We start from the raw sequence: 22246 nt of genomic DNA, 5'->3' as shown, positions 1-22246 counted from the left end.
GATTTAAAGTTTGTGTGATAGATTTTGGATTGTAATGGACATTTATCAGACAAATAATAAACATGTTTTAGAAGCTGCTTCAACCTCTAAGTCTGTTGAGGTATATGTCAAATGTTCTGAAATATTATTTTGTTCTTTCAGGGCCTGGGAGCTAGACAGACAGCTGAAAAGGGAATGAACAATGTGACCTCTAGTAAATAAGAAGTAGGAAACACATCTACACTGTGCAGATGTGTTTCCTACTTCTGGACCAGGACAGCTTGTCCTCATTGATGGACCAATGAATTCTGAATTCTACCAGTGAACTCTAAAAGAAAGTGTCAGGACATCTGTCCATGAGCTGAATGTGAAGAGAAACTGGGTCATGCAGCAAGACAACGAGCCCAAGAACACAAGTGGTTCTACAAAAGAACGGTTAAAGAAGAACAAGATGAATGTTTAGGAACGGCCAAGTCAAAGTCCTGACCTTAATCCAATAGAAATGTTGTGGAAGGACCTGAAGCAAGCAGTTGATGTGAGGAAACCCACCAACATCTCAGAACTGAAGTGGTTCTGTTCTGAGGAATGGGATAAAATTCCTCCAAGCTGCTGTAGACCACTGATCAGCAATTACCAGAAACATTTAGTTACAAGGAGGTCATGGCAGATACTGGAAACAAGGCTTCAACTTTTGCAACTCACACTTCAATAAGGAGAGGTAAAGTCGGTGAAGAATAAATATTTATTGAGGAAACATGAACATGCAAGGCAATAGTTTCATGGTTAGATTCCAAGAGCTATGGTGTCATTGAACTGAATCTTGGACAATGCAGGTAGATATGGACAGGACCCCAAAAAGAATTATAATCAATCTTGTCATGGCGAGGAATATTCAACACTAAATAAAATCAGAAAACATGATATGATGATATAACTGAAGTGGTGCAGTAAACCAATACTACACTGGAATTGAATCTATAAAAAAGAGGGGGGTTGCAGGAAGACGGAAGGAAGGATTATTCATGGTGATGTGAACACTTGGTGGTGTGAAAGGAGATATCAAGATACAAGCCTCTAATGGTCTGAAAGAAATTCCAGCCTTTGATAGGCTGACAGAGAATGAGTGTCTATGACAGGCTGAGAGTGAATTGTGTGCCTTTGACAGGTTGAGAGAGAGATGTGAGTTTTTGATAGGTTTAAAGAATTAGGTGCGTTTGTCAAGATGAGAGGGAGAACTGTCTGCCTTTGATAGGCTGAAAGAAATGTGAAATTTTGAGTGACTGAGAGACAGAAATGATAGTTTAAAGCTCCAGAAGTTTGTGAGTCTAATTTAAGTTATAAAATGTACTGAGTTTGGAGATCATATGACAATGACTGAAAGCTCTGGAAGAATCAGACTTTGTCATTGATTTAATGTGACTTCTGACATTTAGTTCTGAATCCAGAGTAACACAGAGACTTCTAGCTTGATTCTTACTCTTCAAGACCAGACTATTAAAGTCTAGGATCAACTATTTTCACACTATTTCTATTAAACTGTGGCCTTTTACTGTGGTTCTCTGAAGGGTAATGAGCTCTTACTTCTGATTTGCAGGATGTAAAGTTTCTGTAACCAACCAGTGAAGAATAAATCAGACCAAAGCAAAGCATCCATCAACACTGTCACTGACAATCTGACTAATCCAATCAATAATCAATGACAAATAAAGAGGACTGCTGCTCGCTCCAGCTCCTGCTCCAATGAAATAAATATGTGGATGAAACAGGAGTAAAAACATCTAGAGTCTACTGTTTCTACAGAGACAAGAGAAGACAGACATTAGAATCTAGTTGGAACAAATATCTACACAACAGGAAGGACTGTTGTGAAGAGTTGAAGTGCAGCTCTGTTGATGTTCTTAAATGGAGACCATTTGGATGAAGCTCTCCTCTCCACCTCCCAGTAACATGGTCCAGTCAGAGTCTGCTTCAACCTCTGGATCATCAGGACACAGCTTGTCCTCTCACAACACACACCATCATGGCTTCCATCTGTAGAGAGGAGGACAAAGAAGAGAGGAGGTGAACGAGTGTTTCCAGAGTCTCCCTTCATCATCACATCCAGTAGAAAGAGCAGCAGGGACTTCAGTCCTGTTTAGAGCAGCAGTGGAGCAGCTGTGGAGCTCAGCCAGCTTCCTTTCAGTTTCATGTTATCGTGCTGTCCAATCCTGAAGCCTGTCTCCATTCTCCTCTCACAGCTTCACTGAGAAGCTGCAGGTTTACAGGAAACACTGGGTCTTTGATACTAACTGTGTTTAGGACAATACTGATGAAAGCAGCATGGACTGACTGGAACCCTCTACTCACCTCAGAGTCTCCAGTTTATTGTCTGGACTCTTCACAAGATCAAGAAGCTGCTTCACTCCTGAATCCTTCAGGTTGTTGAGACTCAGGTCCAGACGTTTCAGATGGGAGGGGTTGGACTTCAGAACCGGTCCCAGAGAATCACAGCTGATCTCTGACAAACTACAGTTAATCAATCTGAATGAAGAATAAAAGATGAAATCATTGATGATCAGTCAGATATGTTGAGGTCTGAAATGTGTCCTGATCATTGAGCTGTTATCTAAAATGAGTAGACTGACTTTGTCCTTGTGTTATTGTGGATCTTCATCATGTCTTTTACAGACAGTAATATGTGACAGTGTGAGGTGTGTGATCTCCTTCCAGCATCTGTGGTTCAGAGAGAATGGACCAAAACATGTGCTTGGGGGTCTATAGTGTCCCGGATGTTCCCCAAAACCCCGCCAGCACCCCACATATGAATGACTGAGCCGTTTGCTGTTACTTCTGTTGCGTGGGGGTTTTGTTTTGTGTTTTTTTCCTAAACTGTTATTTACTGATTGATTTATTCCCCCTTTTTTTCTATTTAATAGATAAAGGTTCTGTATAGGTTCTTATCATGAAAAATATTATTCATCTTATTATAATTAAGCAAAACATAATGTAACAGATAGCACTGAATTCTTGTCACCCTCTCCACTCTTTGTTTACTAGTATTGCAATTTATTTATTTATTTTTATTTTGTTTTTTGTTTTTTCTTTATTTATTTATTTTTATTTATTTATTTTTTCTTCACCCACACAACACAACACGTACAACTAGCACAGTTTATTTTGTGCAATGTTCTACACTGTTTTTGTCCTTGTCTTGTAAGCACCTTGCTTGTTTTTCTCAATATAAAAAACAAAAAAAACAGAGAGAATGGATTGATACATGGATCACAGCGGGTTTCACTCCAAATGAAATGTGACTAAATGATGATGAAACAGCAGGAAGCTCAGACACTAAACACACCTAAAACACCTGCATCTGAACACATGATCTCATCTGTGTGTGTTGACCAGGAATGCAGCTATCAACATTATACAGTTATTGAAATGTGTTTGTGTTTGTCTTCAGGTTGAGGAACAATTAAGTTATTAATGAACATGAATTAGATTCAGTTGGTGATTAAACATATCAGATCTACAACAGTAACAGACAGTGAACTGACCTCAGAGACTCCAGTCTACAGTCTGGACTCTCCAGAAAACCGCACAGCTGCTTCACTCCTGAATCCTTCAGGTTGTTGTTACTCATGTCCAGATGTTTCAGATAGGAGGGGTTGGACTTCAGAGTTGGTCCCAGAGAATCACAGCTGATCTCTGACAACCTGCAGTCAATCAGTCTGAATAAGGAATAAAAAGTGTGAGTTCAGAAAGTTCCTTCTTGAAATCATGTGTTCAGAGCTGAAGAAGGTTCAGAATGAACAAGTTTGAAGTTCACATGTTGAAGATGTTTCGTTCCTTCACAGTGAACTCATTTAGATTCTTGTTCAGACAAACAAAGACATTTGAAGACATCACCTTGAACTCTGAGAGTGCTATCAAGATGTTATAAACATTTTATAAAATAAATCATTAATAACTGATTCAGATTTTATGAAATATTTTTTGGTTACTGACCTGCTTTTAATTTGAAAACTTATAAGGTGGAAAGCAAGTGTGTCAGAATTTCAGAGTCAATCATCCAGTGGAGGATTTTTCTTCTTCTATGATGGTTTGAAATCTGGAGCTCAACACGGCTCTGCCACAGTCAATGGACTAATTCATGTCAGCACATAAAGAAACATGGAGTCTGACCTCAGAGTCTCCAGTCTACAGTCTGGACTCTCCAGAAAACCCCACAGCTGCTTCACTCCTGAATCCTTCAGGTTGTTTTCACTCAGGTCCAGATGTCTCAGATGGGAGGGGTTGGACTTCAGAGCTGGTCCCAGAGAATCACAGCTGATCTCTGACAAACTGCAGCTCCACAATCTGAATAAAGAATAAAAGGTGAAGATTAAATCATGAATAATTCAATCACATGTGTCACTGTGTCTTAACAGTCTTTGAGCTTCATTGACTTTAACAACTAACAGTGGATATTTTGTCACAAATATGTAAAGTTTCTAAAAAAGGTTAAGTTAAATTTACAGGTGATTAGAGCATTAGTTTTCACTGATACTTCGTATGTATTTCTTAATCATATTATATTATTCATGTTGTCACTTCGCACTTCAAATCACAGGTTCTATTGTCCTTTCGGGTGACCTGTATTTAAGGTCACAAAGGCAGCAAATCCATTTACGGCAACACAGCTCAACCGTTGTGTGGTGCTTTTCATGTTCGCATTAACTACAGCTGCATCTGCATAGATGTTACACCTAGGATAGCATTGTGGGTATGCATTCCCTGTAGTCTAAATGTTGACTGAATGTGTTTTTGTTTGTGTGTGGCGTACCACTGATTTGCCGATGCCCTTTGTATGTTGCAGTTTCACACTTCCGAACGTTATTAAACCTGTGGACTTCAAACATCTGTCTTCAGAGTCTTAATGTTAGGGAAGGTGGTGTAGCAGCATTCTACAGGAAGGACATTAAAACATCCACCATCTCCATCCCTGCTGCTCGCTCCTTTGAACACCTCACATTCAAACTCTCTGGTCCCACTCCTCTGGTCACTGCCATCATCTACCGCCCTCCCAAACCAAACCCCTCCTTCCTCTCTGACTTTTCTGACTTCCTCACCCAGTTATCGGCCATCTCACCTTCCGTTCTTCTTCTGGGGGACTTCAACATCCACATTGACACTGACTGCAAATCTGCCACTGAATTCCTGGAACTGCTACACTGCTTCGACTTCACTCAACACGTCAACTTTGCCACCCACAGCCGTGGTCACATCCTGGACCTGGTCTGCTCCACTGGTCTCACCTTACATCACCTCTCCAGCGTCAACCTCAACATCTCTGACCACTTGGCAATTATCATGGACATCAACATCCCCATTCCCACCGCTAAGGACAAACGGACAATATCTTTCAGAAACCTCAAATCCATCTCCCCTTCAGCCCTTTCTGCCTCTCTTGCTAGTAAAATATCTGCTTCCCCCCCTCCGTTAACTGACAATCCCTCTGACCTCACCAAATTCTACAACGTAACACTCTCCTCCTGTCTCAACCAGCTAGCCCCCATCAAAACTAAAACTGTCTCCTTCACCCACTCTGCCCCCTGGTACACTCCTGAACTACACAAAATGAAATCACAAAAACGACAGCTTGAAAGACTTCACAAGAAAACCGGTTTAACTGTCCATCTACAAGCCTATACAGATTACCTTCAGCAGTACAAGGATGCTCTCAGTACTGCCCGATCCACCTACTACTCTCACCTCATTCACTCTGGCTCCACCAACCCCAAGGCTCTGTTTTCTACAGTAAATAAACTCCTCAAGCCCAGCGACAATACCTCCAACTCATTCACCACTGACAAATGCAACTCCTTTCTCTCATTCTTCCAAACAAAAATCGACACCATTTACAACAACTTGTCCTCCTCTCCTGCCCCCACGGCCTGCACTCCCACTCCCTCACCTGCTCCTCCCCTCCTCACCTCTCAGCCTCTGTCTCAGTTCTCCCCCGTGTCACCAGGGGAGCTGCCCAAAATTATGATAGGCATGAAAACCTCTACATGTGTTCTGGATCCCATCCCATCTCACCTCATTAAGGACTCTTTACCAGCCATCTCCACACTCATCACAGAAATCATCAACTCCTCCGTCAGGTCTGGCTCAGTCCCCCGTTCACTCAAACTGGCTGCTATCACCCCCATCCTCAAAAAACCTGGACTCAACCCTGACATCTTGTCGAACTTCCGGCCCATCTCCAATCTCCCCTTTCTGTCCAAAATACTGGAGCGTATTGTCGCCACACAACTCAAAGCCCACCTCTGCTCAAATGACCTGTTCGAACCATTTCAATCCGGTTTCCGTTCCCAACACAGCACCGAAACAGCCCTCCTGAAAGTCACCAATGACATCCTCCTCTCCGCAGACTCCGGCCAGCTCACCATCCTCATCCTCCTGGACCTCACTGCAGCTTTCGACACCATAAATCACACCATTCTCCTCTCCCGCCTTGAGTCCTCCCTCGGCATCACTGGCACTGCACTCTCCTGGCTCAAATCATACCTCTCAGACCGACAACAATTCATCCACATCAACAACTGCACCTCCTCCACTGTTCCTCTGTCCCAAGGTGTCCCCCAGGGATCGGTGCTTGGTCCTCTCCTCTTCATACTTTACCTGCTCCCCCTTGGCAACATCATTCGCCACCACGGTCTCCATTTCCACTGTTATGCTGATGACGTCCAGCTTTATATCTCCACCAACTCCATCACTCCCGCCACTCTTTCCACTCTCTCCAATTGCCTCGCTGACATCAAATCCTGGATGCAGATCAACTTCCTCAAACTAAATTGTGACAAATCAGACCTAATCATTATCGGCCCCAAATCCCTCAACAACACCACAGACAGTTTCCGCCTCACCATCGACAACTCCACCTTGTCTCCATCCCCCAACAGCCGCAACCTCGGAGTCATCTTTGACAGTAACCTCTCCTTTGATCATCACATCAATCAAATCACCAGAACTGCCTTCTTCCACCTCAAGAACATTGCCCGACTCCGTCCATCACTCTCCTTCTCTGCTGCTGAAACCCTCATTCACGCCTTCATCACTTCCAGAATTGACTACTGCAACAGCATCCTCTATGGCACACCATCCAAAACTTTAAATAAACTTCAGTACATCCAAAATTCTGCTGCACGTCTGCTCACCCACACCCGCTCCCGTGATCACATCACTCCTGTCCTCCAGAAACTCCACTGGCTCCCAGTTCCACAGCGTATTCAGTTCAAAATCCTCCTCCTCACACACAAAGCCCTCCATAACCAGGCCCCTTCCTATCTCACTGACCTGCTCCATCGCCACAATCCATCCCGCAGCCTCCGTTCATGTGACGCAAACCTCCTTACTCCACCACTCAAGACCAAGCATCGAACCTGGGGCGACAGAGCCTTCTCTGCAGCTGCCCCCTCCCTCTGGAACTCTCTCCCCAAACACATCCGCGACTGTACCGACCTTCCTACCTTCAAATCTCTGACAAAAACACACCTTTTTAAAATTGCTTTTAATGTTTAGCTCAGTTTATTGTGTTTTTGATGTTATATTTCACATTGTTTTGCTAATTTGATGTCCTTTTTATGTAAAGTGTCTTTGAGTATCTTGAAAAGCGCTTTTAAATAAAATGTATTATTATTTATTATTATTAAGAGTTTAGCTGGCTGTCAGAGTATCAGAAAAACATACTGAAGACAGCACAGTTTCTGCTACATGAAAACATATCAGATCTACAACAGTAACTGACCTCAGAGTCTCCAGTCTCCAGTCTGGACTCTCCAGAAAACCACACAGCTGCTTCACTCCTGAATCCTTCAGGTCGTTTCGACTCAGGTCCAGATGTTTCAGATGGGAGGGGTTGGACTTCAGAGCTGAGGCCAGAGAATCACAGCTGATCTCTGAAAACCTGCATCTCTCCAATCTGAATAAAGAATAAAACAAAAAGATGAAACTAGATGATCGCAGCGATCATAAAGGGGTCCATGCTGTGGCGAAGTCGTCCCCGAGCGGGACACAGAGCCAAAAGGCACCAGTAGCACCCCCTATAGACCGTATTGCACGAAACTAGGTGGGCTTGTAAGGAGTCATCCACAGATTATTATTGTCAAATTTCAAGCAGTTTACTGTGGTGGTTTGTGAGATATAAACATGAAGTCGTTGTAGCACCCCCTAGACATATTGTCAACCAACTTGATGGGCGTCTACACAATATGTTACAGACTGTGTATGCCGAATTTCATGAAGTTAGCTATTGCTGTTTTTGAGACATTGAAATGTTGTTTTTCTGGCGCCCCCTAGAGACCAAGGGTCACAAAAATTGGGGTGCTTGTACAGAATCATACTATCAATGATATGAAGTTTGATTGAGTTTGGGTATATACTTCACAAAATATTAGCTTTTGAGTTATACTGGCGCACACCATAAACATTAATTAGCCATTAACTTTGTAATCAATAACCCTGCTAAAGTTATTTTGAAGAATTTCCATTATATTTGTCCATAAATGATACATGCCAAGTTTGGTGAGAATTGGATGAACGGGATTGAAGGACTCGATTTTGCTTTGAGGTGCAATTTTTTCAAAATGGTGGAAAAAAATGGCAGGCAGAAATACGAGTGGCCTCGTCCATTAGAACCAAGGCTATATAAGGAATTGGAGGGAGAAAGAATTTTGTTTCTAGGGCACACTGTTGTCGAGATATGAGCCAAAACGCAAAGTGGCGTATTATAGCGCCACCTAGGTGTAGTCGTGTGTTTTGACACCTTGGCAAAGTGACATGCTAGGACTGCGAAGTTACCAAGTTTGATGTCATTCACCCTTGCAGTTTGTCCTGGGCAAACACTTTAGCTACGCAGAATAAGATTAATCATAAGAAGAAGAAGAAGAAAAATCGCAACAAAATCAATGACGTTTACAGGATCCCTATTGACAGTCGTGACAAGAGAATTCATCTAAACTGGATCCATTCTTCAGAAGACTGATGAGAAAATAAATGAAAACTGACCTCAGAGTCTCCAGTTTACAGTTTGGACTCTCCAGTCCAGCAGACAGATGCTTCACTCCTGAATCCTTCAGGTTGTTGTGACTCAGCTCCAGATGTTTCAGATGGGAGGGGTTGGACTTCAGAGCTGAGGCCACAACTTCACAGTGACTTTCTGAGAGTTCACAGTCAACAAGTCTGTCATGAGACAAATAAATAAAATCTGTTATAATGGAAGAAGACATTTCTATGAACATGACGCATTTGATGAGTGGACAGTTGGACACATCCTATTGGACCTTTTGTCTCCACAACAGTGGTTCAGCTCATCTTCTCTGACCGTGTTTGACTCTACATCCCATTCTACCTTGAAATTCTAAGAACCACAAGTGATCGGTTGGGATGATATAGTACAATGAGGTCTTTCAGATACGATGGAGCATAGGCTACCTTTAAGGGCCTTTTATGTAAGGAGGAGGGTTTTAAATTCTATTCTAGATTTTAAAGGGAGCCAATGAAGAGAAGCCAAAACTCTCTCTTGCTAATTCCTGTCAGTGCTCTTGCTGCGGCATTTTGAATCAGTTGGAGGCTTTTTAAAGAGTTATTTGGAGTCAGACAGTAATGAATGACAGTAATCCAACCTGTAAGACACAAATGCATCAACTAGTGTTTCAGCATCACTCTGAGACAGGATGTTCCTAATTTTGATGATATTGCGCAGGTGAAAGAAGAAATTTTGAGTAGGGCGGCACAGTGGTGTGGTGGTGATGCCTCACAGAAGGTTCAGGGTTCTAATCCTGGCCAACTGGGTTCATTCTGTGTGGAGTTTGCGTGTTCTCACTGTGTCTGCGTGGGTTCTTTCCAGGTACTCCAGCTTCCTCCCACCGTCCAAAGACATCCTGGTTAGGTTCACAGGTGATTCTAAATTAGATCTGGGCATCCATGGGTTTCTTCAGTAAGAAATGGCCACATCCTGATCCGCATGTGCAGGGAAAACCACCGAACGACATCACAGGAGCTTCAGCAGCAGTGGTCAAACCAAACTAGTGTCCAGTGTTTCACCTGTACTGTACGTCGTCAAATTTTAGATCATGACTTAAGGTCCTACAACGCTGTCAAATAGCCCCAAGCACACAAGAACTAGACAGCCAGGAATTGGAAGAAGATTCTGTTGTCATTTGAGTCCAGTTTGCAGTTTTATCTTCCTCCTGCTAATGTGAGGGTACACAGAAGGCCATGCGAAGCATTATCTCCAGCATGTACAGTACTGTCAAGCATGGTGGGGGCAGTATCATGGTCTGGGGATTCATTGAGTGCTGCTGGTGTTGGTCATCTCACTGTCTGTGATGGCACATTGAACTCTGCCAAGTATTGTGCCATTCTTGAAAGCCATATGCTCCCTTCTACTGTTCCGTCGAGGTCAAAACTGGATGTTTCAACAAGATAATGCCCCTTGCCACACATCCAGGGCCAGTAGAACTTGACTGCAGGAGCACAGTATCCAGGTCTTAGAGTGGCCAGCTCAATCCCTGGACATGAGCCCCATTGAAAATCTGTGGTGGATTATCAAAAGGTCTGTTTTAAAACGTAAACCAAACAATTTAGAAGAATTAAAAGCAGTAATTCAAGAAGAATGGGACAAGATTACTCCTAAACAGTGAGAAAGGCTCGAGGGGAACATGCCAGCCAGGATTAAAGAAGAAAGAAAGAGCCTTTATTTGTCATTATATTATACAAGTATCATATAACGAAATTGCATGGTCAGACATGGAGGGTTGGTCCTGAGCCGCTGCACTCGCGCGCGCTGCCACTGTGGCCCAACCTGACCGGTGCCTAACACCTAGCATGTTTTGATGATGGAAGAAATGCCCGGAGAAAACCCACGCAGACACGGGGAGAACATGCAAACTCCACACAGAAAGGCCTCCGCCCCAGGGATTTGAACCAGCGACCTTCTTGCTGTGAGGCACCAACGCTACCCACTGTGCCACCGTGCTGCCCTTATTAGAGCTCTACTGTGAGTATCTCTGGCCTGGAGTTGTGCGTTTCCTGTGGAGCTTTATACTACATCTGTTGTCGTGGTCTCATCAGCCTGCCCAGTCTTCATGGAATCCTGCAGTTATCCACTCCTACCTGAATGAACAATTCTCCAACCTGCCTGTGATTCCTCTTACATTTTCAAACTGTCATGTAACATCATCAGTTTGTATCATAAGATTCCACATGTACGCTTTAGTCAGATATGTGTATCTATGACAGATGTATGTTTATCTTGCTGTTCTCTTCTCTCTTTCTTCTGTCTGTACCAGGCTGGCCTGAGGCAGATGGGTCCCTCCATATGAGCTGGGTTCTGCTCAAGGTTTCTTCCTGTTAAAAGGGAGTTTTTCCTTGCCACCGTTGCCTTCAGGCTTGCTCTGGGGGTTTCAGGCCGGGTTTTTGTAAAGCGTCTTGAGACGATTTGTATTGTTATTGACGCTATATAAATAAAATTGAATTGAATTGAATTGAATACTGCGTGCTAATGGCAAGACTACTAAATATTAATTTGATGATGTGATGGTTTATTTATTTTTTTGTTCAGTTTTGAACACATTTCCATCACTGTATCCTCATCAAATATAACATCAAGGTCTTTAACAGTAGTACTTGAGGCCAATGTAATGCCATCCAAAGAAACCAGGTGAATAGATGATGACACCAGATGAATTCGATGATGTTTAGGGCCAAATACAATGACTTCTGTTTTGCCTGAGTTTAAAAGTAGAAAATTACAGGTCATTCGAGCCTTTATGTCTTTGAGGCATGCTTGGAGTTTAACCATCTGATTCGTTTCATCTGGTTTCATGGATAAATATAGCTGGGTGTTATCTGCATAGTAATGGAAGTTTATGCTGGGTTTTCTAATAATGTTGCGTAAGGGAAACATGTATAACGTGACAAGTATTTGTCCTAGCACAGGACCCTGAGGAACTCTATAACTTACTTTTGTATAAGTAGAAGAAGAATCATTGTTGACATGGACAAACTGGAATCTGTCAGACAGATAGGATTCAAACCAGTCTAATGCAGTTCCTTTAATCTTGATCTCACTTTCGAGTCTCTGCAGTAAAATATTATGATCAATAGTGTCAAATGCAGCACTAAGATCTAGTAGAACAAGAAGAGAAGGATTCCAGATATTGATTAGGTCTTACAGAAGTTTCTAACGCCACTGTACTTACATCTTTGACAGCTGGAGGAAGGATGCCAAGAATGTTTTCTCTAATGTCTACAATTTTTATTAGTAAAGAAGCTCATGAAGTCATTACTACTGAGGACTAAAGGAATAGATGGCTCAACAGTGCTGTGGCTCTTTGTCAGCCTGGCTGCAGAGCTGAAAAGAAATCTGGGCTTGTTCTTGTTTTCTTCTAATAATGATGAATAATATGCTGTACCAGGCTATGTGCGCTTCTTCAGAATTAGTGGAATTCCAAATTATTTCCAGGTTTCGGACTGCCTGCTTTGAACTGCGCAACTGTGAATTATACCAGGGAGCTACACTCCTCCGTTTAGAGTTGTACTAAGGATGCTGCAGTGCCATCAACAAAATAATCTATTAGAGCAGGAGTTAAATTGTGGTTGCTTTCATCCACATCATTGGCACATGGCACTGAGGTAAATAATGATGGAATTAACTCCTTATATCTAGTTACAGCATCATCAGATAAACATCTACTGTAATGAAATGTCGTTTTAATTTCTGTGTAATCCAATGAGAATAAGAACGTGTGAAGAACTAAACTACTAATCTCCACTGATTGATTCTGTTAATGATCAGGACTCACAGAGCCTTTCTGCAGTTCCTCACAGCTGGGATCAGTCGCCGTCGTCCCTCATTTGATGTTCTGTACTGATCCAGGTTCAACTCATCCAGAACCTCCTCTGACATCTGCAGCATGTAGGCCAGAGCTGAGCAGTGGATCTCAGAGAGTTCCTTCTCTGATCTGTTCTCTGACTTCAGGAACTCTTGGATCTCTTGATGAACTGAGAGGTCGTTCATCTCCATCAGACAGTGGAAGATGTTGATGCTTCTGTCAGGAGAGATTTTATCAGTGTTCATCTTCTTCAGGTTGTTGATGGCTCTCGGGATGATTCTTAGTCTGCTCTTTGTCTGACCCAGCAGACCTCTTAAGAGTCTCCAGAAGGACACTGTCTGACCCAGCAGACCTCCTAAGAGTCTCTGGTTGGACTCCAGAGAGAGGCCATGAAGGAAGCGAACTAACAGGTCCAGGTGACCATTTTTACTCTCCAGGGATTTCTCCATGACTCTGTTCAGAAATTCATCCAGACGTGAGTTATTGTAGTTTCTTTCCAGGAAGTCCTCCAGCACCTTTGTATTCCTGTTGGTGTAACAGTGGATCATGTAGACTGCAGCCAGAAACTCCTGAACGCTCAGATGGACGAAGCAGAACACCTTGTCCTGGTACAGTCCTCTCTCCTCTTTAAAGATCTGTGTCAACACTCCTGAGTACACTGAGGCTGCTCTGATATCGATGTCACACTCTGTCAGGTCTGATTCATAGAAGATCAGGTTTCCTTTCAGCAGCTGATCAAAAGCCAGTTTTCCCAGAGACTCAATCATCTTCCTGCTCTCTGGACTCCAGTGTAGATCTGTCTCAGCTCCTCCATCATACTTGACCTTCTTCACTTTGGCCTGAACCACCAGGAAGTGGATGTACATCTCAGTCAGGGTCTTGGGCAGCTCTCCTCCCTCTCTGGTTTTCAACACATCCTCCAGAACTGTAGCAGTGATCCAGCAGAAGACTGGGATGTGACACATGATGTGGAGGCTTCGTGATGTCTTGATGTGGGAGATGATCCTGCTGGCCTGCTCCTCATCTCTGAATCTCTTCGTGAAGTACTCCTCCTTCTGGGGGTCAGTGAACCCTCTGACCTCTGTCACCATGTCAACACACTCAGGAGGGATCTGATTGGCTGCTGCAGGTCGTGTGGTTATCCAGAGGCGAGCAGAGGGAAGCAGTTTCCCCCTGATGAGGTTTGTCAGCAGCACATCCACTGAGGTGGACTCTGTAACATCAGTCAGGATCTCAGTGTTGTGGAAGTCCAGAGGAAGTCGACACTCATCCAGACCGTCAAAGATGAACACAACCTGGAACTCTTCAAAGCTGCAGATTCCTGCTTCTTTGGTTTCAGGAAAGAAGTGATGAACAAGTTCCACCAAGCTGAACTTTCTCTCTTTCAACACATTCAGCTCTCTGAAAGTCAATGGAAATATGAAGAGGATGTCCTGGTTGGCTTTGTCTTCAGCCCAGTCCAGAGTGAACTTCTGTGTTAAGACTGTTTTCCCAATGCCAGCCACTCCCTTTGTCATCACTCTTCTGATTGGTCCATGTCTTCCAGGTGAGGCTTTAAAGAGGTCTTCTTGTCTGATGGTTGTTTCTGGTCTGTGTGGTTTCCTGAATGCTGTTTCAATCTGTCTGACCTCATGTTCATCATTTACCTCTGCAGTCCCTCCCTCTGTGATGTAGAGCTCTGTGTAGATCTCATTCAGAAGGGTTGAGTTTCCTGCTTTAGCAATCCCCTCAAACACACACTGGAACTTCTCCTTCAGAGTAGATTTAACTTTACGTCCACAAACTGGAGCAAAATGTCCTGAATGATCAAACAAGAAATAAGATTAATGAATAAACTCTCCAGTAAATATTCCAACATGTCATTGCTCTAAAGAATGAGTGTGTGAATATATCTTGGTTCATCTCTGGAGACATTAGTAAACGTCCCATTTCTCCAGCAGCTTCAATGTTTAGAGAAATCCTCTTACTGCTCTGCAGACAGTCAGCCAGCTCCTCCTGCTTCATTCTCCTCAGGAAGTTCATTGTGATCTTTAGAAATAAATCTCTGCTGCTTCTCCTCTGCTCTTCATCCTCACCCTCCAACACCTCCTCATCCTCCCTCTGACTCTCTGAGCATTCTGGGTAATCTGGACTCAGAACCTTCTGGATCTTCTTCAGCTCATTCTTCACAAAAGTGATGACGTTGTCCTCCAGCAGCTGGAACAGAATACGATATGAATGACACAAGCAGACTGAACTCATGGAGACAAACATCAGATCCATGTTGGACACACTGACAATCCACTGGTCTACAAAGTGCAGCATGGAGATGATGGAAAGTAGTTGTTGTACATGTACAGACCAGAAAGATGGAGTCCAGGTGTGTCTGATGCTGCTGGGCAGACTGACCACTGAGAACCTCTGCGCTCTGCTGGTGGACTCTGTGGACCAATCATCAACAATTAGCTCTCATCCATTAGAAGACTAAAGACACTACTCTGCTTCAAATATCCACTTATTGATCACCTCTTCTAAGGGGCTGTTTTCCCAACTACTGGTATGTACACAAGAAAGAAATATTCATGTTTTTCTAAGGTTCAACAGCTTCCAGAGACTCAACGCTGATTACTCTTCAACAGACAAGTTCATTTTGCGTATAGCTTCAAAACATTAAAACAATGGTCGCTTCCTCTGCAGCTCTGTTTGCTCCCGTCTTTTAAGGTCACTCAGTTTATACAATATTAGCTTCAGCCCTTGTAGCATGTAAAAACATGGCTGTTACTGCAATTCAAGTCTGGCTGCGTGTTATTTCAGATAAAATACACCTGGACAGTTATCTCTCCAGGTTTAAAGTCTGATCTTTAAGAGACATTAAAACACACCCTGTTGTATGACCGACTGACTGGTGGTTAGTTACAGAACATTCTGCAGAACCTGGTACCTGGTTCATCAGGTGGAAGGGCTCAACAACTTACCTCTGACTTTGTTTAAAGTCATCATTAATCTCCTTCGACCGGTCGCTCTTAAAGGACACACAGCTGGGTTCAGGTCCAGGTTCATTCCTGTGAACAGTGATGAGAGTCATGGACAATTTAGACTCAGACATTTACTCCTCTGTGTTAATGTGATGCCAGTTTAACACGTTTCTGTCCTGTATGAATTAACATCCTGGTCACTTATGAACAAAGGTGGTCTTCCTACATGATACAGGAGTGAAGTGAATGCTGTCAGATGAGTGTAGAGGCTGCAGGAGTTAAATATGCACCAGATCTACCAAACAGTGTCTTTAAAAGTTCTGATGGCTCACTTGTTGCTGCCAACACTGATCAAGGACAAAGAAAGCTCAGTGACAGCCATTAATGATGGAGAGTCATGTTTTCAAGAGGAAACTAAGAAAGAACGTGACTAAAGAAGTCGACACTGTGTCTCCTGAAACCAGCAGCACCCTGGACCCTTTCCAGTTCGCATATCGGTCCAACCGCTCGACCGATGATGCCATCTCCACTACCCTCCACTCAGCTCTCACACATCTGGACACTAAGGACTCCTACGTCAGAATGCTGTTCATTGACTTCAGTTCAGCATTCAATACAATCATCCCCCAACAGCTCATACAAAAACTGGAACAACTGGGGCTCAGTACCTCGCTGTGCAACTGGATGCTGGACTTCCTGACTGGAAGACCTCAAGCAGTGCAGGTTGGCACTAACACATCCAGCACCATCACCCTGAACACGGGGGCCCCCCAGGGATGTGTGCTGAGCCCCCTCCTCTTCACTTTACTGACTCAGGACTGCACACCGATGGATAGCTCCAACCTATTCATAAAGTTTGCAGACGACACGACTGTGGTGGGCCTCATCAGCAACAGAGACGAGACCAGCTACAGGAGCGAGGTGAGCCGCCTGGCTATGTGGTGCAGAGACAACAATCTCTCCCTGAATGTGGAAAAGACAAAGGAGATTGTTGTAGACTTCAGGAGAGCGCACACTCAGCACGCTCCTCTGACCATCAATGGTGCTGGTGTGGAGAGGGTGAGCAGCACCAAGTTCCTGGGTGTGCACGTCACCGAGGACCTCTCCTGGGCGACCAACACCGCATCACTCGCAAAGAAGGCTCAACAGCGCCTCTACTTTCTGCACAAACTGAGGAAAGCCAAAGCACCGGCCCCCATCATGCGCACCTTCTACAGAGGCACCATCGAGAGCATCCTGACCAGCTGCATCACTGCGTGGTACGGCGCCTGCACCGCGTCCTGCCGCAAGACCCTCCATCGCATAGTGAGAACAGCTGAGAAGATTATCGGTGTCTCTCTCCCTTCCCCCCAGGACATTTACGACACCCGTCTCACCCGCAAAGCCCTCTGCATTGCAGGTGATCCCACCCACCCGTCACACAACTTCCTCAGTCTGCTGCCATCAGGGAGGAGACTGCGGAGTCTTCAGGCCAGGACCAGCAGACTCAAGGACAGCTTCATCCACCAGGCTGTCAGGAAGCTCAATTCCTTACCTGCTCTGCCCCCTCTCCCCGTTCTGCTCCCCGCTCACACACACACACACACACACACTAACCTGGGACTCTGATCCCCCCACCACCACCACCCCACGGACTATACTTCATCTGAGAGACCAATATTGTATATACTGTATTATATATATCATACCCTTTGCACCTGCCCAACTCAGAGGTCGCACCAGCCACTTTATGACCGATGGCAATAGCCTTAGTTTGTAGCTCATTCTATTTTTATTTTATTCTATTTTTTTTTTTAGGTATGTATGCGTGTAGTATATATGTGTATATGTATATGGGTGTGTATATGTATGTATATATAGATACGTAGATATATATATATCTTATATTTTTACATTTCATATTTGTACATTTTGTGTTTAAGTTGCCGCACCGTAGGCCTTTGAGGAAAGAAATTTCAATCCTGTGTTGCACATATCAGAATTGACAGTAAAGCTGACTTTGACTTTGACTTTGAGCTGCAGCATCACTGAGGAACTACTGGCTTTGACTGTCTGCTGATGGTGATTCATCTCTGAGTCACATGGACCTGAACAACCAAAGAACCATCAACAACTAGTGTGCAGAGCTGGTCTCTCTACAACAGGACAGACATCTACTGATCAGCCACTCATCAGTCTGCAAGAAGACAAGTAGAACCAAGAGACGGGACATTTACTGACACTTTACCTCTTTGGACCAGAACCACGTCCTCCTTTAAAATGAATCTCAGGGTGTATTCACACCTGCCTTGTTTAGTTCGATTAAAACGAACTCAAGTTCGTTTCCTTGCTTGGTTCGGACCTTTTTGATGGTGTGAATACAATCACTCGAACTCTGGTGCGGACCAAACAAGCGGACCGAGACCCAGCTGAGGAGGTGGTCTCGGAGCGGTTCCTACCGAACCCTGGTGCGGTTCCTTTATGGTGTGAAAGCAGCCCGACCTCGATCCGACCCAAGTTGCAAAAATCTACCTTTTTGGATTTGACGAGCTCCCGTAGTTTTCGCGCATCTATCTTTAAATCAAGAAGCGTCTGTGTGTCTGTCTGTCTGTGGCACGCACATCTCGCGAACCGTTGGCCCGATTGATTTGAAACTGGGCAGGTGTCTCGCTACGGGCACAAAGATGTGCACTGCTAATACAATTAAAACCACCAGTAAAAACATTACAATTAATGTCTTTGTGGGGAGGAGACATGGGTCACAACTGAAAAATCTTCTTCAGCTCCCACTATAGGAATACATACTTCCGACGGGCACTGCACTAGTTATGGGAAATGTAGGATAGCCCAGTGACACACACAACAGAGAGAGACACGTGAAGCAAACAAACGCAGGTAGGTTAGGTAGAGATGAGCCGTGGCTTAACCTGGAGCTCTGAGGAGACACGCTGCCTCCTAGATATCTGGGCAGATGTCCAGATATCTCAAATGCTGGAGAAAACACATAAAAATGCAGAAGTATATAAGATTTTTAGTAAACAAATGAGAGAGAGGGGATTCCAGCGCTCAGTTTATAAACCATATTGCTAACATAATAACAAGTAGACCTACAGTACGCAAAGTCTCCATTGTAGCCTATTTACGTGGGACATTTGGCTTCCTTCTTTACCCCGCCTACGTTTACCAGCCAATGGCTGAACGACCTTAGCACATGTGTTTTTGTTTATAAATTCTGGTCCGGTTGCAATTAATCACAGTGTGAAAGCGAACCGCACTAAAAAAAAAAAAAGAAAAAAAAAATTGGTCCGGACCAAAGCAAGTGAACTAACGGACCTTCCTGGTGTGAATACGCCCTCAATCTCCTTTGACCGGTCACTCTTCAAGGACACACAGCTGGATTCAGGTCCAGGTCCAGGTCCAGGAGAGTCTGGTCTCTGCTGCTGGATCCTGGAACTAAACCACCACAGATAAATGTGCATGTTGAATAAAAACTGATGAGAATAAATTAAAAGCAGAGACGTCAGAAGTAAAAGGATGAAACAAACATGTTGTATAAACTCAGTGATGAACCAGCTTTAACCGAAAGAGGAAGAGAGATGAAAGTAGGACCATCAGCTCCTCATGTAAGACAGCTTTACTAACAATTTACCTCTTTGGACCAGAACCATGTCCTCCTTTAAAATCAATCCAACCATCCTTCGACTGGTCGCTCTTCAAGGACACACAGCTGGGTCCAGGTCCAGGTCCAGGTCCAGGACCCTCCAGTCTGTCCTCACTCTGGTCCATGCTGCTGAATTCACACTTTCTACTTTCACCTGCAGAGGAAACACTAATCATTCATGTGAACATCAACTGAAATCATTTCTGCTGTAAAAAGATCAGCTGCTCCTCCACTGATTGGCTCTTACTCATCAGGTGCTGTACTTCTACTATCAGTCCACTAGATGGAGCCATGGAGGACACACATGATGCGTTCACTGACACTGAGTCTGTTAGCTGGTAGGCTAGGAAGCTAGGAGGAGCTACTCTTAGCTAAAAGTACTTAGTTACTTTCAGCTTTACGTTACGTTCTACAGTCAAATATCTCTCTGTGAAATGTGGAGCAGTCAAAGTAGAAAGCAGCACAACATGGAAATATTCACTTCAAGCAGATTCTCTTCAACATTAAGTAGTGGAGTAAAAGTACTTAGTTACTTTCAGCTGTACGTTACAAAAGCAGATCAAACTTCTAGAGACAGTTTCAAAATAAAAGCCCGACTGTGTCCTCGATGAAAAGATGAAGGAAAGAAAATCACCTTCAATCATATTTATGCACCGAGTGACACAAACGGACCATGATCACTCAGAGACACAACATGGAGGATGAGTTTCATCCAGACTCTTACCTTTCAGCTGTGACTGAGTTTAACGTGAACTATGGAGCAGCAGATTTCTGCTAGTAGCCTATTAGCTCTGAGGACACCAGCAGCTCAACTCACACTGGAGGTTCAGAAACATTCAGGGCCGGGTTCGAGTCCAGCTGAGAGCTCAGTCCTCTAATCTAAATAACGTCCAGTTCATTAGGTACACTAGTGAAGCAGTTCTAATCTAAATAACGTTGACTGTTCTCACTAGTGTACCTAATGAAGTGGCCAGGGGCTGTATGACCTCGTCCCTCATAGCCCAGACACACCAACAGATATTAGTCACATTTGGAGGAACCAGAACCAGAACCAGTGTTTCATCTAATGAACTTGTTAAATTAATTTATATTTATTTAAAAAGAAGGAAATATTAGATTTATGATCTATATCCAATAACATGAAGAACCTTTAAGTGTGTCATGCTAGTTAGCCGTTAGCGACACCAGTTAGTATCTGGTTCCTTTAAACTTTTATTTTAAAAACATCAGATAAGTGTTGAAAGTCAGAAATGAGCTTTTTAAACAACTAACAGGAAGTAACCAGTCTGTTTAATATAAAATAATCAGCCAAAACATTATGACCACCAGTGTTTGGAATAACGCCGTTTAAAAGAACGGCGTTAGGTAACGACGTTATTTTTTCAGTAACGGGGTAATCTAACTAATTACTTTTCCCGTCGTTACAACGCCGTTAACGTTACTGGACGTTAAATGCGGTGCGTTACTATGCATTGATTGAATATGTGTAATCCGAACGCACCCCTGGCTCACCGCTACTGAGGAGGTGGGTTAATAACGAGGTAAACGATTATGATTGGCTAAGGCAGAGTCATGTTTCATGGCAGCCAATCAGAGCCAGTGTTTTTACACACATGCCAGCACACGCGCCACACACACAACAGGTAAACAGAGATTCGATGAAGCAGCAGAGATGGCGAGTCAGGAGCAATCCGATGAAAAGTTGGCATTTTCAAGGTGGAGATATAAGCACTACTTCAATTAATAAAAAAAAAGCATTGTGGTCAAAGGGAGGAACGTGCATGTAAGCAACTCTAATTTAATGAAGCATCACACAACGACACAACCATCTACAAAGCTGGCCAAAAACACCGATACCTCCACCACAGATGATAGCTCGCCGTCTAAACCCTATCGAAATATAAATATTATATACATATATATAAATATAATATAAATATAAATATAAAATATATATATATAAATATCGAAAGTTATGTACATACACCTGTCTGTTCTACCAATTTCAACTGACTTGTGAAAACTGCTCAAAAAAATCCAAATTCTTTGACATATAGCAACTTTTTTTTTTTTAACAGTAACGCAAATAATTACTTTCCCTGGTAACGAGTTACTTTTATTGTAGAGTAATTCAGTTACTAACTCAGTTACTTTTTGGAACAAGTAGTGAGTAACTATAACTAATTACTTTTTTAAAGTAACGTTCCCAACACTGATGACCACTGACTATTTGTGAGATCTGGGATATAACATGCAGCAAGAGGAGGAAGAAGAGGAGGAGGTGGAAGTAAAGGAGTAGAAGGAGGAGAAGAGAAGGAAGAGGAGGAAGAGGAGAAGGAGGAAGTAGAGGAGGGAGAGGAGGAAGAAGAAAAAGGGGAAGAGGAGAAGCGGAGGAGAAGCACGAGTAGAATGAAGAGGGAGGAGAGGAGGAAGTGGAGGAGCAAGAAGAGGAGGAGAAACAGGAGAACGAAGAAGATGAAAAAGAGGGAGAGGAGGAGAAGGAGAAAGCAGAGGAGTAGGAGGAGGAGAAGAGGAGGAGAACGTGGAAGAGGAAGATGAGTGGGTAGAGGAGGGGGAGGACGTGGAAAAAGAAGAGATTTGGGAGAAGGAGGAAGTAGAGGAGGATGAGGAAGAAGAGGAGGAGGAAGAGGAGGAGAAGGTGGAAGAGAAAGCAAATGAGGAAGAGGGGGAGGGAGAGGAAGAAGAGTATGAATAAAATGAGGAAATGTAATTAAAATATTCTCAATTTGTTTTCTGCTGAACATTTTAAGAATTTCAACCGTTCAACGTTCAACAGTTTATATTCAACCAAA

General features: G+C 43.5%; 1 protein-coding gene across 1 annotated transcript in view; it reads right to left on the bottom strand.

Annotated features, from left to right (window-relative positions):
* Nucleotides 1–19558, bottom strand: part of LOC311500065 (protein NLRC3-like) — a gene marked incomplete at both ends in the record, with an annotated part of 33592 nt that extends 14034 nt beyond the window's left edge. Inside the window, 8 exons of the mRNA XM_084561240.1 lie at nt 3516–3689; nt 4144–4317; nt 7751–7924; nt 9010–9183; nt 12810–14637; nt 14807–15035; nt 15181–15259; nt 19422–19558. Coding sequence (XP_084417366.1) covers nt 3516–3689; nt 4144–4317; nt 7751–7924; nt 9010–9183; nt 12810–14637; nt 14807–15035; nt 15181–15259; nt 19422–19558 — 2969 coding nt within the window. The remainder of the gene's footprint in view (nt 1–3515; nt 3690–4143; nt 4318–7750; nt 7925–9009; nt 9184–12809; nt 14638–14806; nt 15036–15180; nt 15260–19421) is intronic.
* Nucleotides 19559–22246: the final 2688 nt, after the last annotated feature.

This window comes from Chelon labrosus (assembly GCF_963514085.1).
Source record: "Chelon labrosus genome assembly, chromosome: 15".
Taxonomy (NCBI): domain Eukaryota; kingdom Metazoa; phylum Chordata; class Actinopteri; order Mugiliformes; family Mugilidae; genus Chelon; species Chelon labrosus.
This window is presented reverse-complemented; position numbering and strand designations above follow the sequence as displayed.